The following is a 27,513-nucleotide window of genomic DNA, read 5'->3' on the forward strand; positions in this document are numbered from 1 at the left end:
GGAAGTTGGGGCTGGGAAGGTGGCTCGGTGGTAGAGCGCTTGCATGCCTGAGGCCCTGGGTTCGATTCCTCAGTACCACATAAGCAAAAAAGAAAAAAGCCAGAAGTGGCACTGTGGCTCAAGTGGTACAGTGCTAGCCTTGAGCTGAAGAGCTGAGGGACAGCGCTCAGGCCCAGAGTTCAGGCCCCACGACCGGACCCCCCCCCAAAAAAAAAAAAAAAAAAGAAAGAGAAAAAGAAAAAGCTGGAAGTGGTGCTGTGACTCATGGTAGAGTGCTAGCCTTGAACACAAAGAGGCTCAGGGAGAGAGCCCAGGCCCTGAGTTCAAGCCCCAGGACTGGCCAAAAACAAAACAAAACAAAAACCAAGGTGACAGCACCAGTGGCTCACATCTGTAATCCTAGCCACTCAGGAGGCTGAGATATGAGGATCACAGTTCAAAGCCAATCCAGTAGGAAAAATCTGAGAGACTTAGATCTACAATTAATCACCAAAACAAAAACAAAAACAAAAACTAGTAGTGGAGCTGTGTGTGGCTCAAGTGCTAGAACTAAAAAAGCTAAGGGAGAGTGCCCAGGCCCCGAGTTCAAGCCCCAGTATCAGCACAAAAACCAAAACCAAACAAAAATTCCCTGCCATGGGGGATTGCTGGAGGGAGGTGGGATACTGAAGATCCCAGCACCCACCGAAGGCCTTGCACGTGCTAGCCAAGTGCTCTACCACTTGGTGGCAGCCCCAGCCCTGTTTGTCTCTCAGTATTCCCTCCCTTCCTCCCTCCCTCCCTGCCTGCCTTCCTTTCTTTTTCTTTTTGGTCAGTTGTGGGGCTTGAACTCTGGACTTGGCTGTCCCTGTGCTTTTCAGCTCAAGGTGAGCACTCTACCACTTGAGCCATAGCGCCACTTCCAGTTTTCTAGTGGTTTATTGGAGATAAGCGTCTCAAGGACTTTCTTCCTGGGGCTGGCTTTGAACCATGATCCTCAGATCTCAGCCTCCTGAGTAGCTAGGATGACAGGCATGAGCCACCGGTGCCCAGCTTTCCCTTATTCTCTGGTGCTACGAGATCTTCATTTCTCCAAGGAGCCCTGGCTTCTTAACTGAAAATGGTGCTGGGTACTGAGATCTGGTGGCAGTAGCAGGAGCTATGCCTCAGGCATGCCACTGGCCCCACTTCTAAATGGGAGCTAAGGCTCAGAGAGGTTAAGCAGCTCATCCAGGTCAGTAAGCAGCAAAGCAGGGAAGGCAGGCCAGGGAGTCCCCTAAGCCAATCTCCCGGCCACATGCTGCCCTCTCCCCTGAGCGAGCAGAACTCCCTGGCAGAGTGCGCGGATGAGTGACACGACACCCACCACACGGTACCGTACGAGGTGCTTTCCACGGACAGCCCAGCTCATGACAGCCCCTGAGACACGGAAGTCGCCAACATACAAGGGGCACCATCTGCAACAGGAGTGAGGGTGAAACGGAACACATTCTGGTTGTGGGAGGACAAATGAACAAAACTCTTGAATAACGTCACGGTGGTGCTCAGCTCCCATGCAGTCAGCCCGTAGCAGCCAGGCTCCCGAGCGAGCCTCCCCCACACCGGTGGCACCTCAGCCCGTCAACAATGAGATCACTACCTAACCAAAGCATGGAGAACAACCAACTCTTAACACTTTGGAGTTGCATCACTAGAATGGCTAAAATTAAAGACAGGCAATACCAAGTGTTAGCAAAGATGTGCAGTAAATGCTAGGTCATACACTAACAAGAAACAGCCGGAACAGTAACGCTAACACCTTCACAATAACAGTGAAACAATCTAAGAACAAAATAGAAGATATGCTAGCCTTGACAGAAAAAAATCAAGGGTGAGCTCCAGGCCCTGAATTCAAGCCCGAGAACCAGCACACACACCCAAGAAGAAACAGCTTAGCAGTTTCTTCTAAAGTTAAATATATAAAACACACATAAACCAGCTATTCTCCTCTTAGGAATTTGTCTCAGAGTCAGGAAAATAGTCTCACACAGACTGGTACATAAAGGTTCAAAGCAACTTTCTTAACCAGAATCCCTAACAGGGAAACAAGCCAAGTGCTCAGAGTAGGGAATGGATAAATGCACAAAGATACACATACAATGGGACCCTGCTCAGAAAGCTACTGGCTTAGACTACAAGTTATCATTTTTTCAAAGAAGCCAGATTCAAAAGACTATGTATCTTTTCCTCCCACCCCAGGTACCGGGGTTTGAATGCAGTTTTTGCTTGTTCAGCCGGATTTTACCACTTAAGCCACATCCCCAGCCCTAAATTTTGCTGTTTTTTTTTTTTAATTTTTAATTTTTGGGTCCGGTTGTGGGGCCTGAACTCTGGGCCTGGGCGCTGTCCCTCAGCTCTTCAGCTCAAGGCTAGCACTCTACCATGAGCCACAGTGCCACTTCCGGCTTTTTTCTTTTTGTTTATGTGGTGCTGAGGAATTGAACCCAGGGCCTCAGGCATGCAAGGCATGCGCTCTACCACTGAGCCACCTTCCCTTGCTGGTTATTTTGAAGATAAGGTCTTGTGGACTTATCTGCCTAGGCTGGCTTTGAACTGTGGTCCTCTGGATCTCAGCCTCCTCATGGCTACGATTACAGGTGCACCGCAACCAGAGCCCTGCAACCAGGGCACATACTTATATATATTCATGCCTTACATTTAATTGTTAGTAAATCCTAGAAAAGGCAACATTTTAGCAGCAAAAAGCATATTAATTATCCCTGAGCCAGAGTGAAGGAGGGCACAGAGAAAAGTGGAAGCAATAGGAGAGGCCGCATCTTAACTGTGGAGGTATAGGCATGGCACTTCTGTCTACAGTGGCCAAAAGTCAGCAAACTACACTTCAAACAGGTGTTTTTAGCCAGGCACTGGTGGCTTACAGCTATAATCCTAGCTACACAGGAGGCTGAGATCTGAGGATCATGGTTCAAGGCCAGCCCAGGCAGGAAAGTCTGTGAGACTCTTATCTCCAATTAACCACCAGAAAACCAGAAGTGTCACTGTGGTTCAAGTGGTAAAGCACTAGACTTGAGGAGAAGAGCTCAGGGACAGGGTCCAGGCCCAGAGTTCAAGACCCACAACCAACCCCCCCCCCCCCCCCCCCCCCCCCGCCTGCAAAAGAAAGGTCAGGGTGGGGCTGGGAATGTGGCTTAGTGATAGCGTACTTGCCCAGCATGCATGAAGCCCTGGGTTTGATTCTGCAATACTACAGAAAAACCAGAAATGGTGCTATGTTGCTAGTGGTAAGAGTGCTAGCCTCAGTTCAAGCCCCCAGGACTGGGAAAAAAAAAAAAAAGTCAGGCCAGGTGCCAGTGGCTCATGCCTATAATTCTAGCTAATCAGGAGGCTGAGAATTGAGGAAAGTTTGTGAGATTCATCTCCAATTAAGGACCAAAAAAACTGGAAATGAGGCTGTGGCTCAAATGACAGAGTGCCAGTCTTGAGCAGAAAAAGCTTTCTTGTCCTGGCTGGCTTTAACAGAGATCTTCAAATCTCAGCAATGTGAATAGTAAGAATTATAACCAACACCTGGCTCAATGTACTCTCGTACAATTGAAAGCTTTCAATTTAAAAACTTGGGAAGAGGGGCTGGGAAGGTGGCTCAGTGGTAGAGCGCTTGCCTTGCATGCTTGAGGCCCATGGGTTCGATTCCTCAGCACCACATAAGAAAAAAGAAAAAAGCCGAAGTAGAGCTGTGGCTCAAGTGGCAGAGCGCTAGCCTTGAGCTGAAGAGCTGAGGGAAAGCGCCCAAGCCCAGAGTTCAGGCCCCACAACCGGACCAAAAAGAAACAAAAAACTTGGGGGGCTGGGAAGGTGGCTCAGTGGTAGAGCGCTTGCCTTACATGCCAGAGGCCCTGGGTTCGATTCCTCAGCACCACATAAGAAAAAAGCCGGAGTGGCGCTGTGGCTCAAGTGGTAGAGCACTAGCCTTGAGCTGAAGAGCTGAGGGACAGCGCCCAGGCCCAGAGTTCAGGCCCCACAACCGGACCCCCAAAAAAAAAACTTGGGAAGAAAAAAAGGAATATAGTCTAAAATATATGTAAATATAAACTTTTGTAGGTTTTGTGACACAGTGATGAAAATATACACATAGAAATAAAACCAGCGAGAAAACAAAAATGTCTTGGAAGGGTGAATGAGATGACTTACATAAATATGTTATGTAATTCAGTTAGCTTAAAAAATCAGCAACAGTATGCCGATGCCTCCCCCCCCCCCAACGTGGCTCAGTGGTAGAGTGCTTGCCTCGCATGCATGAGGCCCTGGGTTCAATTCCTCAGCACCACATATGCAGAAAAAAAGCAAGAAGTGGCACTGTGGCTCTAGTGGTAGAGCGCTAGCCTTGAGCTGAAGAGCTGAGGGACAGCGCCCAGGCCCAGAGTTAAGGCCCCACGACAGACAAAAACAAACAAGCAAAACAGTACTGAGTTAGAACCTGGGTGATCGAGCGTGCTAGGCAGGTGTTCTAATGCTAAGCGGTAGCCCCCAGCAGTTATGCAATTGACTACAAACATAAATTACCACATGACAGCCAGCACACAATGCAAGCTTAACATTATAACTACATCTAACATAATTAATCTTCACAGCAAAGGTAGATGAAATTTTTCTGCACGTCTGGCTAACAAGCACAAATGACAAGATCTGTATAATTATGTTTTTTGGTTTTTGCTTTTGTAGGTCGTGGGGCTTGAACTCTGGGCCTGGGCGCTGTCCCTCGCCTCTTCAGCTCCAAGCTAGCACTACCACTGGAGCCACAGCGCCACTTCCGGTTTTCTGGTGGTTTATTGGAGATGAGAGTCTCACGGACTTTCCTGCCCGGGCTGGCTTTGAACCGCGATCTTCAGATCTCAGCCTCCTGAGTTGCTAGGATGACAGGCGTGAGCCCCCGGCGCCCGCTTAATCATGTTTTTAAAATGTAAAAGTCTAGCCATTCCAGTTGGTTGTATTTGGACTGTGATAACCCACAAGCACCTTCCTCTTAACCCCTTACATGCTCTAGGCTGACTTAACTAGAAGTAGCCGTTGTACAGACTTCCCCAAATAACGGTTTGTAACTGTTTTAATTGTTGCCTCAAAGTTCCCATCGGAACACTGCTGCGTGGTGCTCTCCGCCCAATGTCCAGGTCACCACCTGGCGTTTGTTCTAATACAGCAACAAAAAGGGCAACCTAGCACCCTAGCACCGAAACGGACCGCGGAAACCCAGCACCGCCGCGCGGGCGAGGCCGGCGCGGACCTGGGTCGCCGGACGGAGCCCGGGGCCCCGGCTCCCCGGGCGCGGCTCAGGCCCGCAGCCCGCCCCGCCCACGGCGGCGGGACGGCAACCGGCCCCGGCCCGGGCCCCGACCGGGCCCGCGAGGCCCCCCGGCCCCACCAGCCCCGGGACCCCGGCCGCTCCCCGGCCCCACCAGCCCCGGGACCCCGGCCGCTCCCCGGCCGCTCCCCGGCCCCACCAGCCCCGCGACCCCCGGCCGCTCCCCGGCCGCACTCACTCTTCATCCTGGGTGCAGACGCCGGGGACAGCCCCTCACCGACACGGAAGAGAAAAAGAGCGCAGAAAGCGCGGCACCCCGCCGTCCACTTCCCGAGGTCGGTCTGGCGCGAGGACCGCGGTGGCCCCTAGCCGGAGAGCGTTAGGATTCCGCCGCCATATTGTATCCCCGTCACCTTAGCAACCGCCAGGCCCTGAACGCCCCCAGGCCATGTCCTGCGCGTGCGCAAAGGGAAAAAAGCCCCCCCCCCCCCGCCGGTACACGCGTGCGCAGTAGGGACTGCCTCCTCAGCCTGGTTGCTAAGCAACCGATCACGCAGCTTTAAATTGAATACATTCCCCGCCCTGGCGCGTGGGCTCTTCCGAAGAGATGCTCCAGATTTGAGCTTTCACTGGTTCGTGAGCTGTGACACTAGTTGGCACCAATGAATTCCCAGCTCCTGCTACAGTCTGAGCACACAATGGAGGTGCAGTAACTTTGTAGTTTTTTTGTTTTTGTTTTTTTGGTTGGTCGTGGGGCTTGAACTCTGGGCCTGGGCGCTGTCCCTCAGCTCTTCAGCTCAAGGCGAGCGCTCTACCACTTGAGCTACAGCACCACTTCCGGTTTTCTGGTGGTTTATTGGAGATAGGACTCTCACGGTCTCTCCTGGCGGGGCTGGCTTTGAACCGCGATCCTCAGATGTCAGCCTCCTGAGTAGCTAGGATTACAGGCCTGAGCCACCAGCGCCCGGCTTGGTTTTTCTTTTTTGGAAACTAAAGAAGCAACAGTTGAGGCTGAGGACACTGGTTAGTGCTTGGCTTCCTGAGGCCTGGAGTGGAGCCTGCTGGGTGAGGACAGAGGAGGAGGAGGAGAAGAGAAAGGGCCTGCAACTTTTGGGGGTTAAGCTTTCTGACCGAGGAAGACTGTCTGTTGTTTCCCCTTGTAAGTGACAGGGAGTGGGGGAGACTTGGCTGCCCAGAGACTAGCAGATTCGGAAGCCAAGTGCTGTGGCTCACACCTGTTATCTTAGCTGCTCAGGAAGCTGAGATCTGAGGATCAAGGTTTGAAGCCAGCAGAGGCAGAAAAGTCCTTGAGACTCTCATCTCCAATAACCAGCAAAAAGCTGGAAGTAGCGCTGTGGCTCAAGTAGTAAAGTATTAGTCTTACAGTGAAAAAGCTAATGGAACATGCCCAGGCCCTGAGTTTAAACCCCAGCACCTACATGCTACACACACAGAGTTGATAATCATGGTAAGTTGAGCGTACACCTGGGCTTTGCTTTGACAGAGTTGGGGACCCAGCACACAACAAAGTCTGTGGAAGATGTCAAGGCCTGCTTTGTAGGCCAGTCCTAGGACTTGAACTGTGGACCTGGGCACTCTCCCTAAGCTTCTTTACCTCAAGGTTAGGACTCTACCACTTGAGTCACGGCACCACTTCTGGCTTTTTTTATGTGGTACTGAGTAATTGAACCCAGGGCTTCATGCATGCTAGGCAAGCGCTCCGCCACTGAGCCACATGCCCAGCCTCCCTGTGTTTCTCTAGCTGTGTGTTATGTCCGAGAGAGACTTGGCAAAAACTTTGCAATGATGTTTATGCCTTAGGAAGGATCTTTTTCCAAACAGTGGGACTCTGGAACCAACTGATTTATTATAGCAAATTAGAAGCAATGTTTGCAAAGTCCTTCTGCTTGTTATTCATTTGTATTGTCTGAAAGGTTTGACACAGAATATATTGTATGATGAAGCATTTTATTTGTATTTTTTAAAATGGGTTTTGCTTTCTTTTCTATCACAGAATTGGTTTGTAATTCCAATATTGAAAGTGTCTCACCTTCTGAAAAACTTTTCTTGGGCAGACACTGATGGATGTTTAGAACCCAGACAAAAGGTAAACATGGGGTAAAACACAAAACCTGGGGTTGAGAGGAAGAAAATGTAACACAGAAGACATGGAAAATACTTCTCAGGATGAGCATCCTGGGATAGCCATTAGTAGGGCTGGAGAGTGTACAGTCCAGATTTTAGGGCAGGAAAACAGGGAGAATGTCACCCAATTAAAAGAGGATACACAGCTGCTATAGGATCTCATGTGTTTGATTTTATTAAGAGGAATTTTAGCTAGGTACAGGTGGCTCACAACTCCAATGCTGACTACTCAGGAGGCTGAGATGTGCAGATCCATTTTCTAAGCCAGCCTAGCCAGAAAAGTTCATGAGACTCTTATCTCCAATTAACCACCAAAAACAAAAACAAAAACCCTGAATCAGAGCTGTGGCTCAAGTGGTAGACCGTTAGCCTTGAGCACAAAAGCTCAGGGACAGTGCCCAGGCCCTGAGTTCAACACCAGGACTGGCACAAAAAAGGAGAGGGAAGATTGGGCAGACACCCAAGGGGCCACGCACCGCTTCTGTGGATGCCAAAGGAGGCAGAGATTGCCAACCACGCTGGAAACAGAGACAGGTCTGGGATGCAGGAGCGCTCAGCCTCAGGAAGAACCAGGCCTGCCAGGCCTTGGGGGGGGGGAAACTTGGCCCCCACCCCAGAACTCGGGGTGCTTTCCTAAGCCACCTGAGCTTGCCTGCTTTGTTAAGGCACCTTTGGAAGCTAATAAAGAGGTCTTTATGGCCACACCAAAGGTTTCAAATGAAGAAGCAGACAGCTGTTTGTAAATCGATTTCAAAGGAAACAATATAAAACTTCCAGGTTGCTTTCTTTTTTATGGTACCGGGGCTTGAACTGCTGTCCCTCAGCTCTTCAGCTCAAGGCGAGCACTCTACCAGTTGAGCCACAGCGCCATGTCCAGCCTTTCCTGCGTATGTGGTGCTGAGGAATCGAACTCAGGGCCTCATGCACGCAAAGATCGACCACTGAGCCACCTTCCCAGCCCTGGGTCCCTCTCTGCGCACCACACCCTTCCCACCATTGAGACGAAGCGAATGACACGCAGCGAGTGCGAAAGCGCGTGCGCTCCTCCGAGAAGGAGACTTAGGCTGTGCGTGGAAGAGCTGTGCGGGCAGGGGGGAGGCTGCGGGGAAGGGCGCCCTGCCGCCCTGCCCGCGCCTCCCGGGAGCGCGCGGGCCGAGCGGGGATCGCCTGCCCCCTGGCGTCCACCTTCCGGAACCGCCTGCTCGGCCCAGCTCCCCCCCCCCCCCCCCGAGCGGGGATCGCCTGCCCCCTGGCGTCCACCTTCCGGAACCGCCTGCTCGGCCCAGCTCCCCCCCCCCCCCCCCGAGCGGGGATCGCCTGCCCCCTGGCGTCCACCTTCCGGAACCGCGCCCCCGGCCAGGGGAGGCACCTGCTCGGCCCAGCTCCCGCCCCCCCCCCTCCGCTGAGTCCCGCGAACCCGCGCGACCCTGACTCGGTGACAGCCAGGCTTCGAGGTGCTGGCGCCCCTGCGGGCGGCGGCCGCGGGCCGGCCGGGCTGCGGAGCGCACGCCACGCCGGGACACCCGGCGCCGACCGAACCCCGCGACAGCGTTGGCTGTGCCGCGGCGTGGCCCGAGGGGACGGCACCGAACTGGGCGCGGGCCTCACGCGTTCCCTCAGGGCCAGTCAGGCTCCCTTTCTGCCTTTTGTGCGTCGGTTCCGTGGTTCACGGGCGATGAACCGACCCGGCGGGCTCGGAGCCGCGATCCTCGCACCCCGGCCTCCCGGGAGGACCGCCCCGCGCCCGCGCGCCGGCCCCGCGCCGGCGGGTGTGAAGCTGGACGCTAAAACACGCATGCGCGCGCGGTCTCCGCCGTGAGGAACTGAGCGGGCTGGCGTGCGGGGGCAGCCGCCCGACCTCCGGAGCCCGCGGCCTCCGTTTCTCCCTCTCGCCCGGGGCGTTGATCGTGAACGCCGCCGCCCGGCCCTGTGAGGAGAGCAGAGCGCGGCGGGCGGCGGGCGGCGGGCGGAGCGCCGAGGGAGATCCTCATAGGCGTCCAGATGGCGCCGGGTAGCCGAGTGGCCGGTTAGCTCAGTTGGTTAGAGCGTGGTGCTAATAACGCCAAGGTCGCGGGTTCGATCCCCGTACGGGCCACGATAGCAGTTTGCTATTTTTTCCTCCCTGCGAGGGAAGGAAAACCGGGTTCCCGCCCCTGAACCCCGAGCTCCTGCAACCCTTAGAGACCATTGGGGAGAGGAGACAAGTAGACTTGGGGCTCTTCTGAGACCAGTTCAACCGAGAGACTCAGGTGCGGGACCCTGGCCGGTCCGCGGAAGGCGCCATGCGGCCGGCGGGGAGGCTGCACCCGGGGCTGGGGAGGGGGCGGCCGGGCCCGGCCGGCCTCCGGGGGCAGCGGACGTGGAAGGGGAGGGCGGGTCCGGGCCGGGGGGGGGGGGGGGAGGGAAGGGGCAGGGAGAGGGGGCCGGAGCGGCGAATGGGGAGGGCGGCGCCGGCCTCGGAGACGGTGGGCGGGGCCGAGCGGCCTAGGCGGGCGCGGTCGCCTCCTCAGTTGTTTTGGCCCGTGGGGCTCCCGTAGCCCGCCCTTTCCCCCCGTGACGCACAGTCGCGTCGCCTTCTCAGGTGATGCGGGTTCGAGTCCCCGCGGCGGCCTCCATGGCAGGCGCGGAGCCGGGGCCGGGCCCCGCGTGCGGCCGGGAGGACGGCGGCGGCCCGGCCCGGCCCGGCCCGGGCGGCAGCGCGGCCCCGTTGGCTCCCGAGCAGCTGCGGCGGGTCCTGGAGCGGGTGACGCCCTGCGCGCCGCGGGACGCGGCCCAGCGCGCCGCCCGGCAGCGGGGCCTGGGCGCCGCGCGCCCGCCGCGCCTCCTGCCGCCCCAGGTGAGGCCGGGCCCGCGGCGGGGAGGCCCGGGGCCGAGGCGCCGGCGCGGAGCCCGCCCGCCCTCGCCCCCGAGGCCCCGGCTCCCGCGCGGCCGCGGGCCCCCGGGTCGCGTCGGCGGCGTGTCGGGCGGGGAGGGCGCGGGTCCCCGCCTCCGGCCCCTCGCCTCCCGAGGCTGGCTGGGGCTCGTGGGCTCCCTGCTTGAGGGCGTCTCTCCGCGGCCGCTGGGCCGGAGTCTCGCGGGTGTGTCCGCCCGGCGCGCCCCGGCGGCCGCGCTGAGCGGTGTCCGCCCGCTGGGGCGCGCTCGGCCAGCGCCGGGAGGGGTGCGGGGTGCACGCGGGGCCGCGGGATCGCCGGGGTCACAGGACGGCCCCCCCGCGGAGGCCCCGGCCCACCGCCCACCCCGGCCCGGCGTCGCAGTCACGCTGGGAAATGGCAGAAGCACCGGTCACCTCCGAGTCGCCCGAACCAAGCGTGGACCTGTGCAGCGCGGCCCCCAGCCGGCGCCAGAGCGGCCGGGATCGCCCGAGTCTGTTTCTTTTTGAGTCTTTTAAACTGAGATTTCCGCTCTTACAGAGGTGATGTGCGGAGGGGCTGCAGTTACGAAGGTCAGGTCAAGAGCACAGTTCCTTTTGGACAGTGTCACCCTTTCCCCCGTTCTCCCCCAGTTTTTCCCGCCCGTCCCCACCCACAAGGTATCTATAGTTCATACTCAACATAGTTCCCGGTGAGTACCACGCCTGCAAAAAAAGAAGAAAGGTGGGGGGGTGAACATTCCTTTGGTGCTGGTCCTGGGGCTTGAACTCAGGGTCTGGGCACTGTCCCTGAGCTTTCTTTGCTCAAGGCTGGAGCTCTACCACTTGAGCCACAGCCCCACTTCTGGCTTTTTTAGTGCTTAATTGGAGATAAGAGTCTCATGCCCTTTCTTGCATGGGCAGCCTTTGAACTTCAATCCTTGAATCTCAGTCTCCTGTGTGGCAACGATTACAGGCATGAGCCATCCATACCCAGCCATGCTATACCTGTTTTTAAAGCCCCTACTCTGCAGGAACTCGGCTAGGCACTTAGCTCTAAGCATCCACACAGTAGTGGGTTTGCATCGGTGTTTTACAGGAGGCAAACAGCTCAGAGGTTGAGTAGTGATTGTGTTGCAGGTCCAGAAAGTTTGGCTGTACCCCACAGCCTGTCTTCACACTGCTGAATGTGGCTGCCGCTTTTTCACTTCGGTGTGTGAGATTGGGCACATGATCAGTGATGACACATTTTCCACCTGATGAAAGCAACTTAAACTAGGGAACATGAACCAGATGCTAGTGACTCACGCCTGTCATCCTAGCTACTCAGGAGGCTGAGATCTGAGGATTGGAGTTTGAAGCCAGCGTGCACAGGAAAGTGTGATGAGACTCATCTCTAACCACCAAAAAGCCAGTAGTGGAGCTGTGACTTAAGTGATAGAGCACCAGCCCCACATCCCATAAATCAGACAACATGATAGGATTGGAGTCTGTAGCTAATCTAATGGCAGTGCCATACAGTGTGCCTGCACTCACAATGGTGTATCTTGTGGCCTATTACAACAATAATCTTCCAGCCTACACTGCCATGAAGTCCTCAAAGACAAAGCAGACATACCTACCCTTGAGGAGTTTATGATCTAACAGAGTGACCTGGATCAAGAGCTAGAGGTACAACACAATAAATGGATCAGAGAAAGGGAGCTATTCTGAGTGGAGCAAAAGCCACCCATGAAAAGGCAGAGTTGGGACTAGATTTGGGAGAAGGATTTGAGTAGAAAACGTGAAGAGCAGAGGAAGCGTTCCAGGAAAGGGACAGCTGGGGCCATGGGTCACAGCGCTCTCCCTGTCCCCACCTCAAAGGAACACTGCCAGTGCCACTGAGCTCTGGGGCCCTCCTTCATGCATCCATGAAAAGCAAGCTCGTTTTTCTGTCATATGTAAAGTTCTTTCCAGCCTTCAAGGCGCCCTGACTCTTAAGGCTTCTCCTGCACTGTGGTGTCATTGTCTTTTTACCTGCCTCATCTGCTCTGCTCCCTGGAAAGCCTTGGCTCTCTTTACAGTCGTCACTGGAACTCTTGAAAGGCCAGGTCTCAGGAGATCCGCTTCAGAGGCCTGCATGGACTGAGGCAGTCTGGAGAGACACCCCAGGGTGAGGCTGGGGTGACGAATGTTGAAGAGAAGACACCAAGGGAACTTAAACTTTGCTAAGTGATAAAACACAGCCAGAGAGAGTACCACATGGTGAGCCAGTCTTTATGCCCGATTTGTAAACTCTTCCACTAGCTTTGCTGCTTGCTCATTCTGAGACTACAGGGTGTGTGCGCGCGTGTGCACCTATTATAATGAATGACACCTGGTAATGTCACAAGAGATAATGTGACTGATAGTAAAATGAAATAATGTTTTGGGGTTTGCTTTTGGTTTTACCAGTCCCAGAGCTTGAACTTTGGGCCTAAGTGCTGTCCCTGAGCTTCTTTTGCTCAAGGCTAGTGCTCTTGAGCTACAGCACCGTTTCCAACTTTTTCTGAGCAGTTTATTGGAGATAAGAGTCTCATGGACTTTCCTACTCTGGCTGCGATCTTAGAGCTCAGCTACCTGTTGCTTGTTTACATGGTACTGTGGATTGGATCTAAGGCCTTACACCTACTAGGCAGGCAATTACCACTTAAGCTATGCCTTTATCACCTTTTCCTTTCTTTCCTTCCCTTCCCTTCCTACCTTCCTTTCTTCCTTTCTCTCTCCATCCTCCGCCCTTTGTCAGTCATGGGGCTTGAACTCAGGGCCTGCATGCTGTCTTTGAGCTCTTTTGCTCAAGACTAGCTCTCTACCACTTTGAACCACAGCACCACTTCCAGTTTTCTGGTGGTTAATTGGAAATAAGAGTCTCATGGAACCTGGGTGCTGGTGGCTCACACCTATAATCCTAGCTATTCAGGAGGCTGAGATCTGAGGATCGAGGTTCAAAGCCAGCCTGAGCAGGAAAGTCTGTGAGACTCTTTTCTCCAGTTAACCCAGAAAACTGGAAGTGGTGCAGTGGCTTAAGTGGTATAGTGCTAGCCTTGAGCTGAAGAGCTGAGGGACGGTGCCCAGGCCCAGAGTTCAAGCCTTATGACCGACAGAAAAACAACAACAACAACAACAACAAAAAAAAACAACTTTCATGGACTTTTCTGCCAAGGTTACTTTGAATCATGATCCTCAGATCTTAGCCTCCTCAGTAGCTAGGATTACAGACATGAGCCACCAGTGTCCCTTTTTTCATTTTTGAAGTAGGATCTTGAATAATTTCCTGGCCAGTCTAGGCTGAGATCCACCTAGTTACATTTTCTTGAGCCTCTAGGATGCTAGGCACATGCCACCATGCCCAGCCATTGTTGCTTCCCTATTGCTGGGATAATGTGCACTGGTGTGCCCAGCCATTTGTCAAAATGGAGTCTTGTATGCGCCAGCGCGCATCAAGCTGGAGTCTCATGAGCTTTTGCTTTGCAAGAGTTGCTTAAACCTCAGTCTCCCATCTCTGCCCTAGCATCACAGGCTTTAACTACTACCCTTGACTGAAATAATAGTTTTTGAAGGCTATGCGAAGTAAATCAAGTCACTACGTCACAACTAGTTCAGGAACTGAGGACTCACTGGACATTGGCACTGTACACCTCATAAACCAAGACATCAAATTCTGTCGGCTGGCTGTTGATAATTGTGTATAGCATCCATACACACAGGAGCTTGGTTTTAGTAAAGGTTTGTGTGTGTGTCTGTCTCGAACTCAGGGCCTGGGCAGTGCTGCTCAGCTTTTTTGCTCAAGGCTGCTCCACTTCTGGCTTTTGCTGGTGAATCAGAAGTTAAGTGTCTCATGGTCTATCCTGCCCAGGCTGGCTCTACCACATCCTCAAATTAGAGGTAACCTGGGCAGACAAATCTGAGGATCTCATCAGCATCCCTGCTTTGCCTACATCTTGTCCACAGCACCCCCAAGTTGTGACCATCAAAAATATATATACCCAGGGGCTGGGTATAACTCAGGCCCTGGCTTCTTCACCCTCAGCACCAAAAAAAAGGGGAGGAGAGGGGTTCAGTCACTGTCAGAGCACCTTCCCTGTGGGCCCTCGCTTGAGAACCATCACTTCTGGTCTGGCCCACATCTGACTGGCCCACCAACAGGCCTTTGAACTCCACCCTCTACCAGTGAAGGGTCAGCAACAGTGCTACAAAGTAGAATACAAATCTTCACTCAGCCAGAGCCAGAGGTTCATCCCTGTAACCCTAGCTACCTACGAGGCTGAGAGCTTGAGCACAAAGGCTCAGGGACAGTGCCCAGGCCCTGAGTTTAAGCTACAGTACTGGTACCTACCCCCCTTCCCCCCCCCCAAAAAAAAAATTGCTGATAGCTCACACCAGTAAATCCTGGCTACTCAGAAGGCTGAGATCTGAAGATCACGGTTCAAAGACAGCCTGGGCAGGAAAGTCCAGGACAATCATCCCCAATGAACCACCAGAAAACTGGAAATGGTGCTGTGGCTCAAAGTGGTAGAGCACAAGCCTTGAGCAAAAAGAGGTCAGGGACAGTACCTAGGCCCTGAGTTCAAGCCCCACAACTGAAAAAAAGAAAAAATTCAACTGGGTGTCAGTGGCTCATAATTATAATCCTAGCTACTCAGGGGACAGATCTGATGGTGGCAGTTCAAAGCCAGCCTGGTTAGGAAAGTTCATGAGACTCATCTCTAATTAGCCAACAAAAAGCTGGGAGTGGAGCTGGGCTCAAGTAGTAAAGTGCTAGCCTTGAGCAAAAACAGCTGGCAGGGGGGTGGCTCGGGAAGGTGTCTCCATGGTAGAGTGCTTGCCTTGCATGCATTAGGCCCTGGGTTCGATTCCTCAGCACCACATAAGCAGAAAAAGCCAGAAGTGGCACTGTGGCTCAAATAGTAGAGCACTGAACTGCTGAGGGACAGTGCCCAGGCCCAGAGTTCAGGTTCCACTACCAACCAAAAACAACAACAAAAACCCAGTTCAGGACCCAGACCCTGAGTTCAAGCCCCAGGACCAGCATGTACACACATGTGCACGCATACACACACACACACACACACACACACACACACACACACACACGGGTAAATCTAACACAAGGTATAATGTCTTCATGAGTCATGAAGTCATTTAGTGGATTATGACTGATAGCTTTTGAAGTGATACAGGCTAAATACCATCAGAGCATTTGTGTAGGAAGGCTAAGTGGGTTCATGAACTCTTAATTTCATTTATATCTGACAGTGTTGCAGGAACTGTGTAGTTGGTTGTAGAAGTGACAGGAATCCCTGTGCTCTGTGATCAGAAAGGTGTGAGTGGCCACTGTACCCATGTGGTCCATGTTACAGCGATGCTCTACATGTCTAAAGTGTACAATTTCGAAAACAATTTCTTCAGTAGGTTGTGATGAGGGCAAAATGGCAGACACACTGACAAGCAAACATTTCTCCATTTCCTCTTTCTGTATTTAAGCAACTAGAAGCCATTTGTGTCAAGGTGACAACTGGTGACACGAAAGGTCATGAAAGGCCAATGCCACCACTTGCCACCATCCAGCCCAAAGCAGCAAGACAGAGCCAGCTGCCACCTGCGACCAACCCCAGCCTGGTGGGGCTCTGTGTGGTCAGCCCTCAGCTGCTCAGGGTGCAGCCCCTTGGGAGGACTGGGTCACCCCCGAGCCTCCCCCGAAGCCCACCTCAGCCTCCTGCTTGTCGGGTGTTTGTACAGAGGCCACTGCCCGCCCTCCAACCGCTCCCGACCAGGGGGGCCCCGGCTCTGAGTGGGCAGGCCACCACCCTGAGCCCCTGGGCCGCCGCTGGCCAGCCCCCAGCGACGCCCGCCTTGTCCAGCTTGCCTGCAAAACATACCGGGAAACTGAAAAGGTCTCTCAAAGTGAAAACACGCTCTGGACGGATATCTCGCCCTCCCAAATTCAAAGCCAGAGATTACAAATTCATCAAAAGAGAGGGCTTGGCAGATGGGCACCCGTCGGATTCCGATGACTACTCGGAACTGAGTGTGGAAGAGGAGGAAGAGCAGAAGGAGCCGTGGGCGCTCTTCCACCTTGAGAGCTGTGCGCTGCGGCCCAGGGCCTTCAAGTGCCAGACCTGTGAAAAGTCATACATAGGAAAGGGAGGCCTGGCCCGGCATCTCAAGCTTAATCCCAGCCACAGCCCGCTGAAGCCCGAGAAGTCCCTCACTGAGAAAGCTAATGGGAGCCTGACCCAGGAGTGCGTGGAGGCAGGGGGCAGAGGCTTGGTCTCCCCAGAGTGGAGGGCACCAGCTGCTCTCAATAAGGAAGGAGCAGATGCGGCAGTGGGTGGCCTGCAGGTATGTTTCTGTCTGGTGATGGGTCCTTATTGCTCCCTTCCCACCGTCCTTAGCTATTACAATGACATCTGATGGGGATTCAGGACCCAAACCAGCGTACAGAGGATCTGGGGGCCGGCTTCGTCCTCACTGTTGCCAGCCATGGAGGAGCTCTGTGCTCTCTGCCTGGGAACTTCACTGTGAGTCCGTCAGCTGGGAACGTGGTCAGCTCTTTAGATCTGACCAGCACAGCATTCTTGGTGCATGCTCGGCTGATGCCAGTATCACAGACAGTGTTAGAAAGATCAGAATCGGGGTGACAGTCCATAGGGTGCTTTCTAAGTAGCCACCAGAAGAGGCCTTTAGCTTTGTCTCTCTCCGCCCTCTCCTTCCCAAAGCCCCAATAAGACACATGGGTCACATGGCCACCTTCTCACATCAAAATACTTTTCCAAATTTTTTGTGATTATATACATAGCATGAAAATTATGATCTCAACGGTTTTATGTAGATGCATTCATAATGCACAAATGTCACCATCTCTAGATTCATTTCATCTTGTAAAAGGAAATCTTGTACTCACACTGTTTTTGTGTGTTTATATGCCAATCCAGGGCCCTGCCGCTATCTCTGAGGGCTTTTTATATTGTTGTTTTGTTGCCAGACCTGGGGCTTGAACTCAGGACCTGGGCACTGTCCCTGAGCTGCTGTTGCTCAAGGCTAGCACTCTACCACTTGAGCCCACAGCACCACTTCTGGCTTTTTCTGTGTATGTGGTACTGAGGAATCAAACCCAGGGCTTCATGCATGCTAGGCAAACACTCTACCACTGAGCCACATTCCCAGACCTCACCTGGGTTTTTGTTTTTGTTTTTTGGGGAGGCTTGAACTCTGGGCCTGGGCACTGTCCCTGAGCTTTACCACTCAAGGTGAGCACTACACCACTTGAGCCCCAGAGCCACTTGCGGTTTTCTGTGGTTCATTGGAGATGAGTCTCTCGGACATTCCTGCCTGGGTTGGCTTTGAACTGCGATCCTCAGATTTCAGCCTCCTGTGTAGCTAGGATGACAGGTATGAGCCACCTGTGCCCAGCTTACTCCCCAGGGTTTGTTAGCCCAGATTCATCTTCTTATATGGTGTTGAGAAAGATGTATTGACAGGTCTGAAACAAGCAGAAATGGTCAGATAAGTTGATGTTAGGTGAAATGAACCCCAAGATAAGGACTCAAATGATTTTTCTTTTTTGCTATTGTTTCTAACATATTTATATAAGATGATTTTTTGTGTTGCTTTGTATGTCCCTCCCCGACAGCATAACCTGCTTTCACTGTATTTGATGTTGGTATAATTTGGGGAGGGGAAGGGAAAAAACAAGTTGTTTAAACAATGAGATGTACAAGACATGTCGAAAAACAAACTTTACAGTTTTGGGAGGGTCGGGGAGGCGGGGGAGATGGGAAGGCAGGGATGGTAAGGGGAAACAAAGGGTGTAATTGTAACCCCTCTGTATGGTATTTTCACAATTAAAAAAACTTAAGAAAAAAAGATGTATTGACAGTAGTTAAGAGTTCATTAAGGAAGAAATAGTGTAGCTAGTTCCTTGTCTTAGACTTGACAGTTTTGTGCTTTTGAATTTACGTGATGGTGTGTGAAGCATTTTTATAGCTTTTTTTTCCTTTTTGGGTTTCACACTGTCTAGAATGGTCAGTCTGTGGAAGTGGAAGACACAAGAGTGCCTGAACCAGAAAATGGGAGTCAGTTAGCTCTCTTGGGATCAGAGGACCAAGGACGGAGACATGGAGGCTCAGAGACCCTGACAGAGCGCAGTAGAGCCATCCGCCAGCGGGGAAGAGCAGCCGCGCTGCGCCAACGCCCTGCGGTGGCTGCCAGGCTGCGCGCCCAGCTGGAAGAGGTACATCACTCGCACACCCGTGGGCCAGATCTGTTTCTCTACCATGGCATATGGCAATTCACTATTCGATTTTTGAACTTAGAAGTAAAACATCCCAGCCTGGCATGGTGGCTCACCTCCTGTTAACACAGCCCTCAGGAGGACTGAGTCAAGACCAGACCAGTTACATTATGAGACCCTGTCTCTCTCTCTCTCTCTTTAAAATAAAATAGCCTGATGAATTAAAAAGCTCACAAGATGGCATTGGATAAATTCCAGTGACAGTCACAGGCTGACCTGTTTATAATGAATCACTTCTCAGTGGGGCATTTCCCATGTTCCTCAGCTCTTGGGTTCTATCTGGAGGAGCCATGATGAATAAGAGTAGAGCAAAGCCGGGCGCTGGTGGCTCACGCCTGTAATCCTAGCTGCTCAGGAGGCTGAGATCTGAGGATCACGGTTCCAAGCCAGCCCGGGCAGGAGAGACTGTGAGACTCCTATCTCCAATAAACCACCAGAAAACCGGAAGTGGCGCTGTAGCTCAAGTGGTAGAGTGCTCGCCTTGAGCTGAAGAGCTGAGGGACAGTGCCCAGGCCCAGAGTTCAAGCCCTTACGACCGACAAAAAAAAAAAAAAAAAAAAGAGTAGAGCAGAGTGCTTTATTAGGAAAGGAGAATCTGCCTGGGGGTGAGGCTCCCAGCTCAGATAAAGGGAGTTTTATCGAGCAGGGAGGGTTACTCAGCCTTGTGCAACGGAGACCTTCTTCAGATGGTTTAGCCTCAGATCTCAGCCTCGTGGGTAGCTAGGATTACAGGACCAAGTCACCAGCACTGGCCCATAGTTCTTTGTTAATGGATGGAGCCATGAACTACTTAATAAGGCAGAATGTCCGTGGTTGAGTGTCTGGCTTGCGGGGACGTCCTGTGTCTTCTGCTCAGAGTCGCATTGGCCCTTGCCGTTGGAAGGTTCCCAGCAAGTGCTTCTCTTGGTAGTCTCTCCAACAGTGTGGCCGTGAGGATCTGGTGGAATTGGTGCTGCCTCGGCTGGCTCAAGTCGTAACTGTGTATGAATTTCTTCTGATGAAGGTGAGTCTTCAACGTGCTCACCAACAGCGGGGGTGACTTGTTACTTAGAAAGGCGTCCTTCCTATTTCCTTTAGAGAGAGCCCGGCCATGTGGGATCACTTCCCTTCCCCAGCAGAGCAGTGTGTGCTCCTACTGAGCCCTGTCAGCCCCTCAGGACACATCCAAGTCCAAAGCCCATCCTCAGCCTTTTTGCCTCCCCTCCCTACTCCTGGGCCTGCCCCCTCCCCTGAGCTCTCTGGCTGCCACATCAAGGGTTTGTTTCTGGTCCTCTTCTCAGGCCACCCTGCCTCCCAGAGCTGGGTGTGGTGCTGGCACACAGTAGGTACGCACTGGGCGTGGTGCTGGCATGCAGCAGGAATGCACTGGGCAGCTCCTGCCACCCAGTAGCTCCAAAGGTTGAGGGATCCATCCATCCTTTTTTTTTTTTGTCGGTCGTGGGGCTTGAACTCTGGGCTTGGGCGCTCTCTCTCAGCCCTTCAGCTCAAGGCCAGCACTCTACCACTTGAGCCACAGGGCCACTTCCTCATCCATCCTACTGTCTTGACATTCTAGTCTTGTTGGGGTTAAAAGCATGGCTCAGGTGGTAGAGTGGCAAGCCAGTGAGCAAAAACGTGAGATACTGAGTTTAAGTTCTGATCTCAGGCATTTCCATGTCATCGCCTCAGGTGTAAAACTCTACTTGTCATCTTTGTCTTCATGAAGGTTGAGAAGAGTCATCTAGCAAAGCCTTTTTTCCCAGCCATCTATAAGGAATTTGAAGAGTTGCATAACCTGGTTAAGAAAACATGTCAAGACTACCTCAGCAGTGCGGGTCCGTATCCGCGGGAGCCCCTGGAGATCAGCAATGACAAGGTAACAGCCTTGCAGCACAGCCCGGCACTCAGAGCCAGCAAAGGAACAGCAAGGGTGCCTCCGGACGCCGTTCTCCTTACTCAGCCACTAGCCTGTCCCATCTAGTGAGTTTCTGTTTCCTTAACATTAAAGCAATAAGTGCTTGTAAGCCGGCGCCGGTGGCTCATGCCTGTCATCCTAGCTACTCAGGAGGCTGAGATCTGAGGATCGCGGTTCAAAGCCAGCCCAGGCAGGAAAGTCTGTGAGACTTCTTTTTTTTTTTTTTTTTTTTTGGTCAGTCATGAGACGTAAACTCTGGGCCTGGGCGCTGTCCCTCACCTCTTCAGCTCAAGGCCAGCAGTGCCACTTCTGGTTTTCTGAGTGGTTTATTGGAGATGAATCTCATGGACTTTGCTGCCCAGCTGTCTTTGAACTGTGATCCTCAGATATCAACCTCCTGAGTAGCTAGGATTACAGGCGTGAGCCACTGGTACCCAGCTCCATGAGATTCTTATCTCCAACTATCCACCAGAAAACCTGACATGGTGCTGTGGCTCAAGTGGCAGAGTGCTAGCTTGAGCTGAAGAGCTCAGGGCCAGTACCCAGGGTTCAAACCCTAAGACTGACAAAAAAAAAAAAGGGCTTGTTTCACAGAACTGGAAAAAAAAAAAAAGCAGAAAAGCAGATAAGCTACAATAGAAAAAAACAAACCAGGGCTGGGAAGGTGGCTCAGAGGTAGAGCGCTTGCCTTGCATGCATGAGGCCCTGGGTTCAATTCCTCAGCACCACATAAGCAAAAAGAAAAAAGCTGGAAGTGGCGCTGTTCCTCAAGTGGTAGAGCGCTAGCCTTGAGCTGAAGAGCTGAGGGACAGCGCCCAGGCCCAGAGTTCAGGCCCCATGACCGGACCCCCCCCCCAAAAAAAAAAAAAAGAAAAGAAAAAAAAGAAAAAAACCAACCCCTGTGTTCCTCTGGCTCTCGGGTGCCTCTGGGGCTGTGGCCCGGGCCAGCAGTGCACTTGTCATAGCCTTTAGTAGATTGGCTCATTTACCAGACAGGAAGCTTGAGTTGGGTGCCAGAGCCAGTGGCTCACACCAGTAATCCGAGATCTGAGGACCATGCTTCAAAGCCAGCCCGGGTGGGAAACTCCGTGGTACTCTTATCACCAATAAACTACTCAGAAAAAGCCAGAAGTGGTGCTGTGGCTCAAGTGCTTGAGTGCTAGCTTTGTGCAAAAGCAGCTCAGGGACAGCATCCAGGCCTTGAGTTCAAGCCCAGGACCTGCACAAAAAAATTTTTTTTAAAAAGTAAGTTTGGGGGCTGGGAAGATGGCTCAGTGGTAGAGCGCTTGCCTTGCATGCATGAGGCCCTGGGTTCCATTCCTCAGCACCGCATATGCAAAAAGAAAAAAGCCGGAAGTGGCGCTGTAGCTCAAGTAGAGCGCTAGCCTTGAGCTGAAGAGCTGAAGGACAGTGCCCAGGCCCAGAGTTCAGGCCCCACTACTGGACCCAAAAAAAAAAAAAAAAAAAAGTAAGTTTGGAGCCACCAGGTTTTGCCAATTTTAGAGAAAGCCTCGGGCTGGGTGTAGCATGGATCACGTGACCCTGCCACCTCGTGACTTTTCTCAGTGACTGGTGTTGGGTCTATGCAGCAAGCCCCTCACTGAGCCCAATCCTCAGCCCCTCCAGGTCTCAGCTTCTGCTCTGTGAAAGAGGAATGTTTACTGAAAGGTCCTTCGGGGCTCTCACAAAACGGTTGTGGCTTAGTTAGACCAGACCCTCCTTTATTTAACAATGGTCACACACACAACAAAAAAGGCCATATTGCTGTTCACTGTCCTGCTGTTGAACTAACCTGAGGGATGTGCTGGTCTCAGTGAGGGGGGGGGGGGCAGTAAGAGAGGCGGGGGAAGAAAGGGATAGTGGGAGAACAACAAAGGAGGGGGTACCAATGCTGGACAAGAAATTTATTCATTACCTTACTCGTGTAACTGTAACCCCTCTGTATAGCATCTTTTGTTGTTGTTGTTGGTTGTGGGGCCTGAACTCTGGGCCTGGGCACTGTGTCTCAGCTCTTCAGCTCAAGGCTAGTGCTCTACCACTTGAGCCATAGTGTCACTTCCGGCTTTTTCTGCTTATGTGGTGCTGAGGAATGGAACCCAGGGCCTCATGCATGCAAGGCAAGCGCTCTACCACTGAGCCACCCCCAGCCCCTATATAGCATCTTTACAATAAAATAAAATTTTTTTTAAAAAGAGGAGGAAGGCTTCATCACCGTAGCTCTGCAGGGACTTCTGTAGCAAGCAGCCTCCATCCAGCCATGATGAGATCTGAGCACAGGGATTTTGTTTAGTTTTGTTATTTTGGGAGGATGTCATTATTGTTTTACACAAGTTATTTAGAATATTTCCTTATAAGCCTTTGAATTTTCTTTTTCTTCCTTTTTTTTTTTTGTCAGTCATGGGGCCTGAACTCTCCTGAACTCTGGGCGCTGTCCCTCAGCTCTTCAGCTCAAGGCTAGCACTCTACCACTTGAGCCACAGTGCCACTTCTGGCTATTTCTACTTATGTGGTGCTAAGGAATCAAACCCAGGGCCTCATGCATGCTAGGCAAGCACTCTACCACTGAGCCACTACCATCAGCTTTTCATGCAGCTTTCTTCATCTTCGTTTTTCTCATTGTGAGGTGGCACCTCACTGTGTAAAGAAGCCTTACGGATTTAAACGCAGCCATTCATTCTTAAGAATCAGTGAAGGAAGTGGCGCTGTGGCTTAAGTGGTAGAGTGCTAGCCTTGAGCTGAAGAGCTGAGGGACAGCGCCCAGGCCCAGGGTTCAAGACCCACGACCGACCAAAAAATAAATAATTAATTTGGGCTGGGAAGTTGGCTCAGTGGCAGAGCACTTGCCTTGCATGCTTAAGGCCCTGGGTTCGATTCCTCAGCACCACATACGCAAAAAGAAAAAAGCCGGAAGTGGTGCTGTGGCTCAAGTAGTAGAGCGCTAGCTTTGAGCTGAAGAGCTGAGGGACAGCACTCAGGCCCAGAGTTCAGGCCCCACGACTGGATCCAAAAAAAAAGAATCAAGCTGGGCGCTGGTGGCTCACACCTGTAATCCTAGCTACTCAGGAGGCTGAGATCTGAGGATCGAGGTTCAAAGCCAGCCCGGGCAGGAGAGACCGTGAGACTCCTATCTCCAATAAACCACCAGAAAACTGGAAGTGGCGCTGTAGCTCAAGTGGTAGAGCGCGCACCTTGAGCTGAAGAGCTGAGGGACAGCGCCCAGGCCCAGAGTTCAAGCCCCACGACCGACCAAAAAAAAAAAAACAAGAATCAGTGAAGCCACTGACTTGTGTCTGCTTCAAGCAAGGCTTATGTGTCCTGGTCCCTTTCTCTTCAGGTTGCTGAGTCATTAGGAATCACAGAAGAATTTCTGCAGCAGAAAGAAATACACCCAGACTGTACTGCACGGAAGCATGTTAGCGCGGAGATGCACGTGGACAAGCTAGAGGGAGCCGGCAGACAGAAGAGGGAGTGTGAGGTGGGCATCGCTGTAGTGGTGCCACGCTGGCACCACTGGGTTGCAGGGCGGTGTGGTCAGTTCACAGTGCTCCTCTCAGGGAGGAGGGGTGCAGGGCTCTCCTCACTTCTGGATTTCAGCTGAAGGGACTCTTCTCTTCTCAGGCTGCAGGCGAGGGGCTGGCCACAGAGAAGAGGCCCCGAAGACTAGTGGGGCCATCAGACAGCCCTGAGCCTCTTGTGGTGGACAGCAGAGACCTAGAGGAGTCCAGGCCCTTGTGTGTCACAGCTGCCTGTGAGGGTAAAACGGCTTCTTGGGCTCTCCCCAGGTTAAGGGCCCCCGCGGCTGGATTTAAGAGAACTTTTTGGTCTCTCAGATTTGGTCCCAATCTCCCAACACTCTTTCCATGTTCATGTCCCAAGAGTCTTCAGGCCTTTGATATTTTTAGAGCTTTCTTTTAAAGTGAAGAGTCACTTGTGGTGGTGAGTGGGTACCACCAGGCTGGTCCAAGAGGTTGGGCAGAAATGGGACCCAAAGACCACAGACACCAGCTGGAAGTGGGGCTGTGCCTCAAAGTTTGTAGAGTACTAGTCTTGAGCAAAAACAGCTCAGGGACAGTGCCCAGGACCCAGGTTCAAGCTCTACAACTGATAAAACAAACAAGACCAAAAAAAAATCCCCCAAAACACAGGCACTTATGACTTGGTTTTCATGAGACTTGGCTCTGACGGGTAAAATTTAACATTTGAAAACAAGATTTTAGCTTTTCCTTCTGGCTGTAACCAGACCCTATCTTCTGTGCATGTGAAAAATGCCTGCTAGATGAATACTCTACCATTCTACCACTAAGTGACATCCCAGCCCTTATAAAAAGGTCTTGTCCGCCACCCGATGCCTGGCCTGATCCTCAGGTCTCAGACTGGCAGAGGCAGTCTCCGTTTTCGAACTTATTACTGGGGAAAGCTGATCTGTTCAGTGGGACCAACCAACATGGGTGTGCAACACACCTGCTCAAGGAGTCACTTTCACATTTTAGCTCCACTTGGAAGCAAAGTAATCCATGTTTTAGTTCACTTCCATTTAGCTTGCAGTTCTTAAGTGTTCATACACACACACACACACACACACACATCCTGAATTGTCCTTGTCCCAGGTGTCCAAGGACAAAGACTGAGTAAGGCCCCCCCCTCACCCTCAGGGTGCTGACCTCAAGACTGTGGCCCTTGGGCTGAGAATGTGGCTTAGTGGCAGAGTGCTCACCTAGCATACATGAAGCCCTGGATTCCATTCCTCAGTATCCAATAAACAGAAAAAGCTGGAAGTGGTGCTGTGGCTCAAGTGGTAGAGTGCTAGCCTTGAGCTAAAGAGCTGAGGGACAGCGCCCATGCCCACAGTTCAGGCCCATGACTGGCAAAAAAAAGGGGGGGGCTGGGAAGGTGGCTCAGTGGTAGAGTGCTTGCCTTGCATGCATGAGGCCCTGGGTTCGATTCCTCAGCATCACATAAGCACATAAAAGCTGGAAGTGGCACTGTGGCTCAAGTGGTAGAGTGCTAACCTTGAGCTGAAGAGCTGAGGGACAGCGCCCAGGCCCAGAGTTCAGGCCCCACGACCAGAGGATTAAAAAAAAAAAAAAAGCTCAGAGATGGCCCCAGTAACTGAATTCAAGCCCCAGCACTGACCAAAAAAAAAAAAAAAAAAGAAGCCGGGTGCGGGTGGCTCACGCCTGTAATCCTAGCTACTCAGGAGGCTGAGATCTGAGGATCGCGGTTCAAAGCCAGCCCAGGCAGGAGAGACCATGAGACTCCTATCTCCAATAAACCACCAGAAAACCAGAAGTGGCGCTGTAGCTCAAGTGGTAGAGCGCTCGCCTTGAGCTGAAGAGCTGAGGGACAGCGCCCAGGCCCAGAGTTCAAGCCCCACGACCGACCAAAAAAAAAAAGATTGTGGCTCTTGGCTGGGCATGTAGTCAGAGTACCTGAGAGGTTGTTTTGAAATGTGGGGTCAAGGGTTCCAGGGTAGGCATGGACGTGATTAGACTGGAAAACTCCCAAGTGACCTGCTGCTCGTTTTGGTGGAGACCACTGGTGAGTTGCTCAGCATTGGAATGAAACCATTGCCAAGTATTCTTGGACTATATTTTTAGGATAAAAATCTGCCTCTGGGAATTGATACTAAGGACTAATATAGAAAAAAAAAAAAAAAGGCCACCTACCATCCCATGCAGCAGGAGTGTTTCCGTGTTGTTTGTGACAAAGTCCATTTGGGGGTGCTGGCTGGGATGAGGGTGGTGACTGGTGTCTTTCTGAACTCTCCAGGTTTTCCGCCCCCTGTTGGCGGGCGGGCCCCTCTGCTCCGGGCCGGAAGCCTGGGGACGATGGTCTCCGATGGTGATGGAGGCGCATTACTTGCGAGCCAGAAGCTGGTGGCAGCTGCGTTGGCTGACTTGGAATGGATAAGTGGGTGTGCAGGGCCTGCACTCCGGTGTCGGTGTGTCACTGAGCCTGCTCATTGCACGCAGGTAGAAGAGCTGGGGAGTTCACCCTCAGCCCCGGAGGCAGTGCTCCCTGAAGAGAAAGCCCTCGCACACGCTGCAGACCTGCACACTGCAGACAGCCAGAGGCGCCCAGCCGGGCATGGCACCATGGCAGCGAGAGCAGGAGGGGAGCCTGCGCTTGGCACGGAGGCGGTGAACCTTGGCCAGTTGAGTGGCTCCCACCTGGATGGCCAGCAGGCCTGCCCCAGCCACGTCCTGCTTGTGGATGCCACGGGCCCTCTGCTCGACAATGTTTCACCCATGGACATGGCCCCAGAAGATGCTGCCTCCAGCACTGGGCCTGAGCCAGAGCCTCGGCCTGGCCTGGACAGACTTTTGTCAGCTACAGGGAGCACGGGAAGCCACGCTCGGGGAGCCAGCCAGCTCTCCTGTGCGGGGGCACGTGTGGGTCCGGGGGAGTTGGAGAGTAAGGTGGCTGTAGGGGACACCCAGGCTTTCACGGTGACCAGCAGGTGCCAGGAAGGACAAGAGAACATTCTTACTGAGACCCCTGATGGACGTGTCTTGTCCCATCTAGGTACCCTCATGTCTCAGGAGGATGTGGTCATAGTGACTGACACAGAGGGGTCCCCGGTCTTGAAGGTGGGCCTGCCAGAAAGGGGTTCATCTTGGAACTTCAGGGACACTTCTCACTGTGGAAACAGAGACTCTCAGTGACAAGCAATCAGAATCTCAGTCTTAGATCTGCATATGATTTATCAGAGAAGACCTATATAAGGCAGGGCATATTTTTCTAATGTGACTACTGACACAAATGAGCCTTTTATTTATAAAGAATAATACCTATCTACTCTGTTTTTCAGAAGAACTCATTACAATCATGGCAATATGTTTTTGGTTGTTTTGCTTTATTTTGAGGTCTCACTATTGCCCAAGCTGGCCTCCAACTTGTAATCCTCTTGCCTCAGCCTCCTGAGTGTTGGGACTATAGGTATGTACCAATGGCAGATATGTTACTTGGTGACATACCTTGTAGGAGTATTTAGTGACTTGCAGTTAAGATCACTTCATTGTTACTTACCAGTCCCATTA

General features: G+C 52.6%; 2 protein-coding genes and 1 non-coding gene across 5 annotated transcripts in view; 2 read left to right on the plus strand and 1 right to left on the minus strand.

The window, feature by feature from the left end:
- Mok (MOK protein kinase) overlaps window positions 1–5,735 on the minus strand; it is a 36,467-nt gene extending 30,732 nt beyond the window's left edge. The window contains exon 1 of the mRNA XM_042696892.1: window positions 5,514–5,735. Within this exon, the coding sequence (XP_042552826.1) occupies window positions 5,514–5,520 (7 nt within the window). The 5' untranslated portion in view covers window positions 5,521–5,735. The remainder of the gene's footprint in view (window positions 1–5,513) is intronic.
- Window positions 5,736–9,441: 3,706 nt separating this feature from the next.
- Trnai-aau lies at window positions 9,442–9,515 on the plus strand. The gene has a single exon. It is a non-coding gene; the product is annotated as a tRNA-Ile (tRNA).
- A 2,171-nt stretch (window positions 9,516–11,686) lies between these two features.
- Window positions 11,687–27,310, plus strand: Znf839 (zinc finger protein 839). Of its 3 annotated transcripts, none has more exons than XM_042696920.1 (8): window positions 11,687–12,512; window positions 15,771–16,628; window positions 18,307–18,519; window positions 19,490–19,582; window positions 20,285–20,434; window positions 23,808–23,948; window positions 24,092–24,227; window positions 26,243–27,310. In XM_042696920.1, exons 1-8 carry the CDS (start codon window positions 12,510–12,512, stop codon window positions 27,136–27,138), a joined length of 2,490 nt encoding a protein of 829 aa, XP_042552854.1. In that variant the 5' UTR covers window positions 11,687–12,509; the 3' UTR covers window positions 27,139–27,310. The 3 variants fall into 3 exon arrangements, with proteins under 3 accessions (XP_042552854.1, XP_042552856.1, XP_042552855.1); XM_042696922.1 differs by having other exon boundaries at window positions 26,446–26,579; XM_042696921.1 differs by having other exon boundaries at window positions 12,501–12,512; window positions 15,778–16,628.
- The last annotated feature ends 203 nt before the right edge of the window (window positions 27,311–27,513 follow it).

The sequence above is a fragment of the Dipodomys spectabilis genome, unplaced genomic scaffold, assembly GCF_019054845.1.
Source record: "Dipodomys spectabilis isolate Male_0828 unplaced genomic scaffold, ASM1905484v1 ptg000212l, whole genome shotgun sequence".
Classification (NCBI taxonomy): domain Eukaryota; kingdom Metazoa; phylum Chordata; class Mammalia; order Rodentia; family Heteromyidae; genus Dipodomys; species Dipodomys spectabilis.